Source organism: Oryx dammah, unplaced genomic scaffold (genome assembly GCF_014754425.2).
Source record: "Oryx dammah isolate SB20612 unplaced genomic scaffold, SCBI_Odam_1.1 HiC_scaffold_27, whole genome shotgun sequence".
Classification (NCBI taxonomy): domain Eukaryota; kingdom Metazoa; phylum Chordata; class Mammalia; order Artiodactyla; family Bovidae; genus Oryx; species Oryx dammah.
Window position 1 is genome coordinate 19,738,222 of NW_024070211.1, and position 13,660 is coordinate 19,751,881.

Sequence of the window (13,660 nt, forward strand, 5' to 3'; positions counted from 1 at the left end):
TGAGTTCATGCCAAAGAGAAGCTGCTGAGTTTGCCTAAAGGAGGGGCATTTGGCAGTGACCAAAGAGGGCCTTACCACTTCCCCTTGAGTCCGACTAAATTTTAGACCTGTGTCTTCTTCCCTCTAGGCTCCTGATCTCCAGGCTCCTGATCTCCATTTTCTTAAAGCATCTACTATAGAAAACTTGTCATTGTTAATTCTTTCTTTGATCTTTGAAATATAAATCATGTTTTAAAGTGTTTTGCCAGTTTTGCCAGACAACTCAGGAATGTCTTTCTCAAGCACCTAGGAACCATTTCTGTGAAATATAATCATCAATGACTACCCCTATCTCCCAGCCTCTGTGGAAGGATGAAGCCTAACTTCAGTGGACATCTTGTTCCAGGTTACAAAACTGTTTTATGCAATGAAGGTACCAGAAAGCTTACTTTGGGGAGTTGTTGTTCAGTCACTCAGTTGTGTCTGACTCTTTGAGACCCCGTGGACTGCAGCACACCAGGCTTCCCTGTCCTTCACTATCTCCTGGACCTTGCTCAAACTCATGTCCATTTACTCAGTGATCACATCCAACCAGCTCATCCTCTGTCATCCCCTCATCTCCTGCTGTTAATCCTTCCCAGCAACAGGGTCTTTTCCAATGAGCCAGCTCTTCACATCAGGTAGCCAAAGTATTGGAGCTTCAGCATCAGTCCTTCCAGAGAATATTCAGGGTTGATTTCCTTTAGGATTGACTGGTTGGGTCTCCCTGCTGTCCGAGGGACCCTCAAGAATCTTCTTCAGCACCACAGTTCAAAAGCATCAATTCTTCCATGCTCAGCCTTCTTTATGGTCCAATTCTCACATCTGTACATAACTATTGGAAAAACCACAGCTTTGACTATACAGACTTTATCGGCAAAGAGATATCTCTGCTTTGTAATATGTTGTCTAGGTAAAGTCAATTAGCAAACACAGATGGACTATAGTAGCCTAACACAGTCCTTAAATACCCTCTTGCCGTTTGTTTCAGTGGAACTGGATCCAGACTTTAGTTCTGCCCTCTCTCTCCCCTATTGCAATAGCCTTGAACAAAATCATCTTTGCTTATTTAACTTTGTCCAGGTCAATTTTTGCTTCCACAGCCATAGTGACAGCCCAGCTGACTTGGAAGACCATGAACTTGCAATAGCATTGAGCCACAGAGGGTAGAACTCTGCCACCAGGACTTAGCCATCTGCAAATTAAGAAGATGGAGCACTGAACTTAACCCCATGTGGAGTTTTATAGCCTGGATGTGACACAAGGAAGCAAAAGGACAAGCATGTCAGCAGGAGAATTGTTCTGATGACCTGTCATGGGGTTTAGGCTGACAGGAGAAGAATTAGAACTTGATGATCAATGAAAAGAAAAGATAAAAGTCAAAAAAATTAGAGGACTGGGTGAGATTTAAAAGAAAAGCAGATGTAAGGAAATGTGAGTAGTGGCAAGAAGAGAGATAGCCATCCTCAGAGAGGCGTGAGCCCAGTCTGATCTCATCACTCTTTGCTAGAATCCCTTTACTGATTTCTCATTGTCTCAGGGATAATGTCACTTTCTTAAAGTGACTACTTCCTTTTCCACCCTCAGCTCCAATCATTTCTGCAATAAGCACGTGTGCACGCGCGCACACACACACACACAAGCATGTGGGTGTTTGTGCACATATGTCTCTATCCCCACCTGAAACATGTGCTCACACGCTTAGCTCCTGTGTTTTCTGATCTTGGATGCCTTCTGCAAGTCCCAGGCAGAACACATGTGTTCCCTTAACTTCCATAGCATTTCTAATACACAGTGGTTTTATGGGTTTAAAAAACAAACAAAAATAAAAAAACCTCTTCCTCAATCGTAGGTTAAAATGTGAAATTCAGGGGTTTTGTTGTCACAGTTCTATTTTGAAGGGAGACAACATTTCTACTCCCCACCCCCAAATTGTAAAAGGGAAATACGTCCTTTACTCCAGCTGACACTTCCATCTGGGCTGACTCATTTGCAGGCAGGTTTCACATTTAAAGGTTGTGAGCCGGTTTTCACAGTGGAGCAGAGAGGAGGGGTGGGTCGTTCAAGTCCAGACAAAGTCAGAGTGAATAAGCAGGGTGGTGATGCTGAAAGAGGTGGGCAGGAACCCTGAGGGTGGAAACTAAGGAAGTGGAATCTTGGCAGCAAATGAAATTTGGGCCAGAGGAAACTGCACCGGATGCAGGGAGTCCCATGGGGTGAAGAAAGAAGCTCAAGGCATTCACCGCAATTGCCTAAGACTTGGTTTAGTAAAGGAGACACATGCCACCTGACCTTTCTACCTGGAGCCACCACCTGACATGTATTGAACCAAGGGCAGGCAGTTGAGGTCTGTAACACAGAGAGAAAAAGAGCTTCCTGCCTCTCTTGTTACTGGGGGCAGAGTTGGGGAACTCAATGGTAACCTTCCTGCTTTCAGGGAAGAACATGTGTGTCAGCTTCTGCCTTGAGACGTGAAGGTAGTTCATTACCAAGTAGTTCAGGTTGGATGTTGTCGTTCTGTTGCTAAGTCATGTTCAGCTTTTTGTGAGCCCATGGACTGTAGCCTACCAGGCTCCTTTGTCCACGAGATTTCCCCGGCAAGAATACTGGAGTGGGTTGCCATTTCCTTCTCCAGGGGATCTTTCCGACCCAGGGATTGAACCCATGTCTCCTGCATTGGCAGGTGGATTCTTTACTACTGAGCCTCCAGGGAAGCCCCCTTCAGGTTGGATGAGACCTTCATTAATTATGCTTTGCCAGCCCTTTTCCTCACAAGTTCCATCCCAATAACAAGGCTGAGATAGACGTGAGAAAACGTATGTGGCAGAAGACGTCACCTAAGGAACAGAAGATCTTGTGCAAAAACATGGTTTGTATGGACCATGCTAAGAGTGATTTATGAACACCTGTGATAACTCCCATAAGACTCAGGACCAGCTTCCCTCTCCTTGACCCCTGCATCCATCTTTCAGGGCTGCCAGAACAGACATCACAAGCTGAGAGCCTTGAACAGTATAAATTAATTTTCTCACAGCTCTCTAGAGCTGTGGAGATCTTGGATCTTGGATCTGTGGATCTTGGCTGGCAATCCAAGATCAGGGTGCCAGCAATATTGGTTTCTTCTGAGGCCTCTTTCCTGGGCTTGTAGATGCCCACCATCTCGCTGTGTCTCCACATGGTCTTTCCTCTGCACATTTGTTGTTTTGTTCAGTCACTAAATTGTGTCTGACTCTTTTGTGACCCACATGGACTGTAGCCTGCAGGCTCCTCTGCCCATGGGATTTCCCAGGCAAGAATAGTCGAGTGGGTTGCCACGTCCTTCTCCAGGGGATCTTCCCAACCCAGAGATCAAACCCATGTCTCCTGCATTGGCAATTGGATTCTTTACCACTGAGCCACTTGGGAAGCCCTCATCTGTGCATGTCTATCTAAATGTCCCCTCCCTACAACAACACCAGTTGTACTGGATTAAGACCCATCCCTATGACTTAGTTCATTGTCATTCCCTCCTTAAAGACCCTGTTTCCATATACAGTCACATCTGAGGCACTGGAGATCAAGACTTCAACATGTGAGTCTGGGGGATGGATGAAACAGTTCAGCCCATAAAAAGCCCCTTTGCCTTGGGTCCTCTGTCTTCCTGGGTCAGCCTCTAGACTTTATCCCTCAGGAATCCAGAAGTTCTTTTCTTCCTCAGATTTGGACCTCTGAAACATGAAGCTCACTATGGCCTGACTCCAAATGAATCTAAATCCACCACTTTCCTCATCACCTGGAATTTAGGTGAATTTAAACAATATATGCTTGTTAAGATAACTGATACTGAAGTGAAGAAGGAAAGAAGCAGGAACAAGGAAAGTGAAAAAAGTTTTCTATGTTAAGCCTTTCAAACCTGTGATCACTGATAGTTAAAAATGCCTGGATTCTAATGATTTGAGGAATGGAGAATGTGTTGTGCCATGCCAGAGCATGGGTAACCTTTTTTATAACCACATCATTGTACCAGATTCATTCATAACCTTGTTTCAGTTGAGTGAGAACCATAGAAAGAAAACAAATTTGCAAAATCACCACTCTGTGGATAAAAAAGTTGATTTGTACTAATTAAATCACCAAATTGAGGATATAGTTAAGTACCTTATGTTAGTCTTCAGTTGGAGTCTTGACACTTGGTGAAAAAGTCAATCCATTGAGGAATAGTTCACAGCCCAAGTAATTTTCATTCATGACATATCCTTTCAGTCAGAAAAAAGTCAGAGTAAGCCGGGGCTTGGTATAACAGACCTTCCTGGATCTTCTTGTATCTCAGAAAATTAAGACTATATTCTTAGGGAAGTTTGATCATATTTGTCTTTCTTAACCTTATCTAGATTTCTTGCTCAGCCAAGGGGAAGACATGGTCATTGCTTCAGAGAGAAAGTAAGTTATGACAGGTTCTTCACAGGTATGGAGAAGTTCTCCATCCTCATCTCCAATCTCTATTCCTTTACCTGACTTTATTCTTCTTTCATGTTACACATTTACTTGGTTATATGTTTGTTTCTTGTCTCTCCTTCTGTAAGTTACATTAAAGTAGGGACGGCATCCTGCTCATCCTCAGTGACCAGAACTATGCCTGACGCACAGTAGATGCTCAATAAATAGCTGTCCATTGAATGAATGAATGGGTGGAGAACATAACTTTCACTAAATAAACCATGATTTAATAAGGGAAAAAGGGACTGTGATATGCATTGCACTGCTGGGGAATAAGGTAGCAACATCACAATTGGGATTTATTCCTTGAAGAAGCAAGTATTGAAGTCTTTTTGATACCAAAGAAAGTCTAAAATGTTCTATGTTTTAAAATATTGATAATGTTATGCTCAAAATTAAAGTAACGCTCAAAATTCTCCAAGCCAGGCTTCAACAGTATGTGAACTGTGAACTTTCAGATGTTCAAGCTGGATTTAGAAAAGGCGGAAGAACCAGAGATCAGATTGCCAACATCCGTTGAATCATCGAAAAAGCAAGCGAGTTCCAGAAAAACATTAACTTCTGTTTTATTCACTAGGCTAAAGCCTTTGACTGCATGGATCACAACAAACTGTGGAAATTTCTTCAAGAGATGGGAATACCAGACCACCTGACCTGCCTCCTGAGAAATCTGTATGCAGGTCAAAAAGCAACAGTTAGAACTGGACAGGGAACAGACTGGTTCCAAATCAGGAAAGGAGTATGTCAAGGCTGTATATTGTCATCCTGCTTATTTAACTTCTATGCAGAGTACATCATGAAAAATGCCAGGCTGGATGAAGAACAAGCTGGAATCAAGATTGCTGGGAGAAATATCAATAACCTCGCATATGTAGATGACACCACCCTTATGGCAGAGAGTGAAGAAGAACTAAAGAGCCTCTTGATGGACGTGAAAGAGGAGAGTGAAAAAGCTAGCTTAAAACTCAGCATTCAGGAAACTAAGGTCATGGCATCTGGCCCCATCACTTCATGGCAAATAGATGGGGAAACAATCAAAACAGTGACAGACTTTATGTTTTTGGGCTCCAAAATCACTGCAGATGGTGACTGCAGCCATGAAATTAAAAGATGCTTGCTCCTCAGAAGAAAAGCTATGACCAACATAGATAGCATATTAAAAAGCAGAGACATTACTTTGCCAACAAAGGTCCATCTAGTCAAAGCTATGGTTTTTCAGTAGTCATGTATGGATGTGAGAGTTGGACTATAAAGAAAGCTGGGCACTGAAGAACTGATGTTTTTGAACTGTGGTTTTGGAGAAGACTCTTGAGAGTCCCTTGGACTGCAAGGAGATCCAACCAGTCCATCCTAAAGGAAATCAGTCCTGAATATACATTGGGAGGACTGATGCTGAAGCTGCAACTCCAATACTTTGACCACCTGATGTGAAGAACTGACTCACTGGAAAAGACCCCGATGCTGGGAAAGACTGAAGGCAGGAGGGGAAGGGGACGACAGAGGATGAGATGGTTGGATGGCATCACCGACTCAATGGACATGCATTCGAGTAAGCTCTGGGATTTGGGAATGGACAGGGAAGTCTGGCATGCTGCAGTTCATGGGATTGCAAAAAGTCGGACATGCCCGAGAGGCTGAACTGAACTGAAAAAGATGAAAAAGAACCAACATCAAAAAACATTAGACACCACAGGTGTTGCTGAAATGACCCAGAAACACCAGTCACCTGATCAAAAACTTGACACCAGCTAATTCCATTATATCTCTAAGGACTGCATGATCTTAGGTAAGGTCCTTAACTCCACTGACCCTCAGTTTCTCTATACCCAAAATGGGCATTAAAATTGTGCCTACTCACTTTAAATGAGATAATACATTAACGGTTTTAGCAAATGATATTAACACATCATTTGTTGCTTACTATCTAGATTTTATTAATGGCATGATTACTACCCAAGTCCAAACCTAACTCCTTGCCTCCATATGTCCTTTCCCATATTTCTCATGCTTTCCTATGAATACTATTGTGTGCCTCCAACTCATGTCCAGGATGTCCCTCTGGCCTTTCCTGACAATTCTTTCCTGTCCTTCCATCTTTCATTCTCCTATCTCCTTGTCTGGGTTGAAACTTGAGTCCATCGCAAGTACAACCCTCTCCCTGTGGTTTTTTCAAATGGTTTTCTCAAGATGTCCATGGGACCAGGAGCAGCCAGAGACCCGCATTTTTGTGCTTTCATGATGGCACTTCTCCACTCCTACATTCCTCCCCATTCTTTGAAGTATATGTGTGTCATTAGACCATCTCTTTCCCCTCCTTCTGGCTATCAATTGAAGGTCTTCATCAGTTCTTCACTACCCTTGAAGAATTTGGCCCAAATTCACCATCTCCTCTTTCCTTCCTGTTGCTGACATCAGTTTAGGCAACGTTATAACCGTGTGACACAGCGCCACTTATCAAGTGGTTTTGGCCCGCTCCCCAAGTCAGCCTCTATTTCCAACTAAGAGTCAAGGGACATATAAAGTGACACCACCGGAATGAAATTAACAAAAGAAACAAAAGAAGGGAAACTCAGAGAAAAACCTCCTGGTTTCTTCAAAACATAAATTGCAAAGGAAAATGAGAAGGGTGGTAAGAGGTAAGAAACAAAAACTAAGATTAAGAAGAAATCATATAAATCCAGTGTGTGCACCTTATGTGGAGCTTCATTCAAGCATAGCAAACTGAAATAAATAAAGAAATAACCTTTGGGGGAAACCAACTGGGAAATTAGGATATTGGCTGAATATTTGGTGATGTCAGGGAATTGTGGGCTCATTCACTCAGTCGTGTCCGACTCTTTCCAACTCCATGAGCTGTAGCCCACTAGGCTCCTCTGTCCATAGAATTCTCCAGTCAAGAATACTGGAGAGGGTTGCCATTTCCCTCTACAGGGGATCTTCCTGATGCAGGGATCGAACCTGTGTCTCCTGCTTGGCAGGTGGATTCTTTACTACTGAGCCACTGGATATAACAGTTTTGCTTAATCTGCAGCTATTCCATCCCATACCCTCTCTTTGCATATGTCCCACTTTGTCTACTGTTGCTCAGTTCATGGTATAATTGGCACTTGGGTGAGACACTTCATTTCTTCATTGTGTCAGACTATCCCATGAAATTCAATGGGTGTAGCATTCCTGTCTCCTGCCCACTGAATGCCTTAGTATCCCATCTTCAGACACTATGACAACTAAAATATGCCCCCAAGTATTTCCAAACACCCCCTGCTGCCCCTTTTCCAATTGGTGTCTCCTACTGGCCCTTCCTGTTGCTGTTGTTCAGTCACTAAATCATGTCCAGTTCTTTGTGACTCTATGGACTGTAGCCTGCCAGCCTCCTTTGTCCATGGGATTCTCCAGGCAAGAATACTGGAGTGGGTTGCTAGTTCCTTCTCCAGGGGATCTTCCCTACCCAGGATTGAACTCGGATCTCCACATTTCAGGCAGTTTCTTTATTGTCTGAGCCACCAGGGAAGTCCATTTAATATGGATCAACTCAACAGTCTTTCTTCTGGAAACCCTCACTAAAAATGCCCTACAGTCTCCCACAGCTTCCTTTACCCAGATGCTTACCACGCTGTGTTGTAATAGCTGCTTTTCTAGTGGTCCCCACCTTCTCGAAGGCGCTCAGTCGTGTCCGACTCTTTGCGACCCCATGGACTGTAGCCTATCAGGCTCCTCCGTCTATGGAATTTTCCAGGCAAGAGTGCTGGAGTGGGGTGCCATTTCCTTCTCCAGGGGATCTTCCCAACACAGGAAAATGAACCCAGGTCTGCTGCATTGCAGGCAGACGCTTTACCATCTGAGCCACCAGGGAAGCCACCAGGAAGCTGCTTGGCCCTAATTAAGTAGAAGAGAGAGCACCAAGTCCTAGCTTAATCTCTTGGTATCTCCAGCTTCACTTGGCTCAGTGCCTGGCTCATAATAGTACTAACGCATGTTGGATGAATACACACAGGAAACTGGGCACACTTTCCCTGATGACTCAGTGTTGGTGACTGTGGGCACAGAGCTGCCTTCAGAGCCTATTGAGCCACGGCTTTTGGCTCTATACCAAGTGACCTGCCATTGCCCGTTTTATGGATGTGTGTGTCTGGATTTTAATCCTATCATCAGCATGCCTGCCTGCACTAATCCTTTGTGGCCTTTGGAATCTGAAGCTGGCTGTCCAGCCAGAGTGCTGTGTCAGGCACTCTGTGAGCTTAAGTGAACGACTGTTGTGACAATAACTACCCTAGTCCACTACCTTTTGGTCTTATTTCTGAGTCCTTGCTAGGTTTCACACTCTCATTGTCTCTCCTCTGGTTAGTGAGGCAATAAGTTTTTCAAACCCCACTCTATAGTTATTTTCTTTTTGGCAAGTGCGTAAAGGTGACTCGGAGGACCTGTGAAGTAGTGAAACCTCTGCTGAGATGCGCATTCCTTGGACCCTGCTGGTGACAGAAGGATGGACTCAGTGGTTTCTAAATGATCACTGTGTCTCTGCAGTCACAAAATAGATGGGCATGCTTTTTTATTTTGAAAAAGTTTATATCAAGAAACATTGAACTATGTCACAGATATGGAATCTTTCTAAATTATGGTTTAAATGACTTTGAATTTTAAAAAAGAATCAACAAATCTTTCCACTATAATTCATATTAAATGAAGTCCAGGACCACAAGGGATAAAGACAAAGAGAACAACCCTGCATGCTTAGTCACTCAGTCATGTTCAACTCTTTGCAACCTCATGGACTGTAGCCCGCCAGGCTCCTCTGTCCATGGGATTTCCCCAGGCAAGAATACTGGAATGGGTTGTCATTTCCTCCTCCAAAAATAGAACAACTAGGCAAAGAAGTAAATGGGGAATACAAGTTTCAGAGCAGGACTTCCCTGGTGGTCCAGGGGTTAAGAATCCAGCTGCCAATGCGGAGGACGTGGGTTCACTCTCTGGTCCGGGAAGATCCCATATGCCATGGGGCAACCAAGCTGGTGTTCCACAGCTACTGAATCTGCACTCTAGAGCCCACACTCTAAAGCAAGAGAAGCCACTGCAATGAGAAGAACAGCACAACTAGAGAGTCGCCCACACACACCACAACTAGAGAAAAGCCCTCGTGCAGCAAGGAGGCCACATCACAGCCAAAAGCAAATTTTAAAATGTTTTATTTAATTAAAAGAAAAATGCTGCAGAGCATTTTCATGTTTACTAAACCTTTAAATATTTTTAAGATACCTCTTAATGTTATTTAACTCAATCAACAAACAATGTTTACTTCTTTTATTTTCAACTTTTATTCTTCTCATCATTTTTGTCTTTTGCAAAGTAATTACAGCAATTTAGGAAACAAAGCTATACAAACAAGAGTGTTAAATGTCTTTTTAAAATAGCCTTCTGCTCAAGAAAATCCATGTATCTTATTCCTTCAAGCATAACTTTATACCTCCTTCTAAACCAAATAGCTTATGGAAAACTAGTATTAAATAGCAAAACACACTCAAAAAACACACATATAAATAACATAACATAAAATAGAATATAACATGATGCTTAACAAAGCAAACTATGATGCAATATGAATCAACTTCACTAATTGGACAAGTCCAATGAGACACAAATCAGATAAGCTTGGAGCCCTCAACAAGGGTAAGTGAAGCTCTCAACTCAGCTAGGTTCCTTTCATTCTTGGGCTGTGCCAAATTCCATTCCAGGGAGCATCCATTTTTACATCCTCTTGACTCTTTGACTGCAAAGAGAAAAAGAAAAAGATAAGCAAAGATAAGGTGACAGGCAGGTGGGAATGTGTTTCGTGCCTACAGATTGACCCACACTCCCTAGTCTCATTTCAGGATACCAAGCAGCTCAGAGGCACTATGAGGAAATCGGGGTTCAGAGAGGATGACCCTGCCCAACATAAGCCAGCTAGCCAAGGACAGAAGCAGAATGTAAACACTGTGTCTTCGTAGTGAGTGTCTGACACCCTGATGTGAAATGATTCTGTCCATGGATAAAAGGTCACTCTGTTATCATCCATGAAATCCGAGCCATGAACCTCTTTTGAATTGTTTACTTTTTAGCTTTTCACAAATGAATGTCATGTAGTCTGTCAGTTATATACATAGGAGGCATCTTTGCAACAAGGATTGAATGCCCAGAGGGATCTAACACACTGTGTGAAAAAAAAAAAAAATTTTAAAAATTTTAATGATCTGTAAGTAGTTGAAAAAAAAAAGTTTTGTTTTCATGTGCTCAGTCCCTCAGTCCTATTTGACTCTGTGACCCCGTGGGCTGGAGCCCATCTGGCTCCTCTGTCCGTGGGATTTTCCAGATGGGAATCCTGGAGTGGGTTGCCATCTCCTCCTCCTGGTGATCTTCCTGACCCAGGGACAGAACCCACATCTACTTGTGTCTCCTGCATTGGAAGGTGAATTCTTTACCACTAGTGCCAACTGGCCCCATTCAAATTACCCTTTAAACTTGCCATAGCACTTAGGCTAAAGCTTTCCAGCAAGCCTGTGATCCACCACTCTAACAACACTAACCCCAAACATCTGGAGCAAGACTGATGGACTGTAAAAGTTCCTTACCTGAGCAAATGCACAGCTTGTTTCACCCACTTCTTCTTTGGATCTGCACACACAGCTAATTTTTTCCTGGTGTAAAAGCTGGAAAAAAAAATCAGATAATTTGATTTATGTTTCAAGAAGTTTTAATTTTTTTTCACAGAATATACAATAGAAATTTCATATTCCAATTGACTGATTGCTCTATACCCTAAACAAGTCATTTGTTTCAGAGGTGAAATGAAATGAAAAACTAAAGCTTCTGATAAAGCTTGATGCAAGAAATGAAAGTGATTCTCCCTACCTTTCTCTGCAATTTAACGAATGATTGTGCTGTAATAAGAAGATAAAGTCCCAGAATTATGTAATTTTGTTGTTGGTGGTTATATGACATATGGATATATCTGATCAGTAACTCACATCATTTCAAATATAATATCTTAGATACATCAAGAATATTATATGTGGTGGTATAACTACTCTGAGTTTTTACTTAGAGCTGCAACCACTTTCTGGCAGAAGATGCACATTTCAAAGTTTATGTCTTCCTGATTTTCCTAAGATAGCATCTTAGTTTATAAATTTATCTTCAAAAGTGATTTTGCCCTCAACTATGTTCATGTTTTATAAACTAAGCTTTTGCCTTATTTCAGTTCTATTTAAAGTGAACTTTGAAGATATATGTACTCCTAAAACAAAGTTATCTTTGCCGTATCAGTAATTTCTGAATGAAATTCCAAAAAGGCAAAGCTTTTTCTGCCTGAAATTCTCATGTATTCCTGATACAAATGAATTAGAATCCCTTGGTAACTTACACGACTGCATTGATGTCACAGGCTTCATTGGCCAGCTGCTGTGTGAAGCCCACAAGAAAACTGGGGTGAAGTATTCGTTCTGTATATCGGAGACAACAGTCAAAGTTGCTTGCTGCTAAAAAGAAATGAAAGGTATTGAGTCCACATGAACTAATTTATTCAGTGATAGGTATCACAGAACTACTTGAAGTTGCAGAAAACCTAGAACCCAATTTATATGGCAAATTAACTATTTAAGGGAACAGTTCCAATGTCTTTGAAACCCAATTTAGCATAGCTTTCAGTTGCCATAAAAAAACTAGCTTGTGTGCTGGGAAATTTTGGTTCAATAATACAATAAAGAAGCATATGACTTTTCACCAAGGAACAGTTTTAGTAAGAAATATAAACAAAGTTTTATTTTAGTTCACTCAAGAATAATCACTCAAGAATATGAATACTTCCCACTGGAAGAAACCCTTATACATAGTCTTTTAAATTGGCAGATTTAAAAAGAAAAGAAATTGGCAGCTTTTTAATCTATTATCTTGGCTACTGAACATTGAGAGGAGGGAAAAGACAAGAAGGTACAAAGGAAAATGTGGCTTATAGGAGCTGCTAATATGAGCTACAATTAAAGACTTTTGAAATGGTAATATTAGTTAATGAGAATTTTTAATTTTGTTCATAAAAGTTCAACACTTGTATTTTCAGGAATGCATCTATTGAAAAAAGTGATGTCCTCTTATAGCAATAAAGCAATTCCTGGACACTCCTCCAAGTTAAATTATAACCTGCTGTATCTCTAACCTGCTGTAAGGGATAATTATAGCCACAGAGTTGGCAAGTGATGTCCCAAGGCCTTGCAAGAATGAAGTCAGGTGTCATAATCCACCCCTAAAGGATGAGTTTTGAACTTTGGCAAAGCTATTTAGTTGAGAGGTGAGAAAGTTGGGGAAATGAGAGTGTTGCTTACATTTCAAAGTGACCCCACTCACTGGTAGTGTTACACAATTTACATCACTCCCAGAAATAACACTTTGGCCTTTCTCTGGATCTCGGTGGTCTCTAAGAGCCCATTCTGAAAAACATCTGCTGAGATTCACGGCAGAGAAAAAAGCCTGATAGGCAGCAGTAACTGTTCCCTCTTCCATTAGCCAGAGAGATGACAACCCCCATCACTTCCTTTAGAAGATTTTCTAACAGGCTTCCATTCCCCTGGGACACCCCCAGATGAGCTCAAGGCTTAGAAGAAAATGAAAAGAGTTCTTCCTCCTGTGCTGGCAGAAAGAGCCTCACTTACCTTCTGACTTGCTGCAGAGGTGGAGCAACAGCACTGACATCAAAGCAGCCAGGAGCAAATTCTTGCTGCTGCACATCATTTTCAACTCGAGGGACAGATGTCTCAGTGCTGGGTACCGAGTGCCTCGGGAGCGCTGTGATGTTTGATAGCAGCCTGGGCCTGGGATGGCCCTACTTATAGCAAATATTGGGAATGTACATAGAAGGCGTGTTCTCACATGGGGTTTTCCCCATTGATTACAGCGCCCCAGCATGTCGTCACAAAGAAAAACCACAGGGAAAACTTCCTGCCTTTCCCTAATGTCGGGAAGGTGTGAAGGTCAGGATGGAGGGGGAGGGAAGGCTGAGAAGGGGAAAATCCTTTGAATTTGCAAAGAAGGAAAAGTAGCTTTGCCCTGTGTCCCAGAGGAGGTATCCATTTGAACTTAATCTCTTGTCTCTGAGAAGAGAGGACAAGGGTTAACAGTGGTACAAAGGTCAGCCCCACTT

The 13,660-nt window shown here is 42.3% G+C and overlaps 1 protein-coding gene across 2 annotated transcripts; it reads right to left on the minus strand.

The window, feature by feature from the left end:
• Window positions 1-9,777: 9,777 nt before the first annotated feature.
• On the minus strand, window positions 9,778-13,302 carry CCL20 (C-C motif chemokine ligand 20). Of its 2 annotated transcripts, none has more exons than XM_040228435.1 (4): window positions 13,173-13,302; window positions 11,891-12,002; window positions 11,100-11,177; window positions 9,778-10,258 (listed from the first exon to the last, which is right to left on the minus strand). In XM_040228435.1, the coding sequence occupies exons 1-4, from the start codon at window positions 13,249-13,251 to the stop codon at window positions 10,237-10,239; spliced, it is 291 nt and encodes a 96-aa protein (XP_040084369.1). In that variant the 5' UTR covers window positions 13,252-13,302; the 3' UTR covers window positions 9,778-10,236. The 2 variants fall into 2 exon arrangements, with proteins under 2 accessions (XP_040084369.1, XP_040084368.1); XM_040228434.1 differs by having other exon boundaries at window positions 11,891-12,005.
• Between the last annotated feature and the right edge of the window lie 358 nt (window positions 13,303-13,660).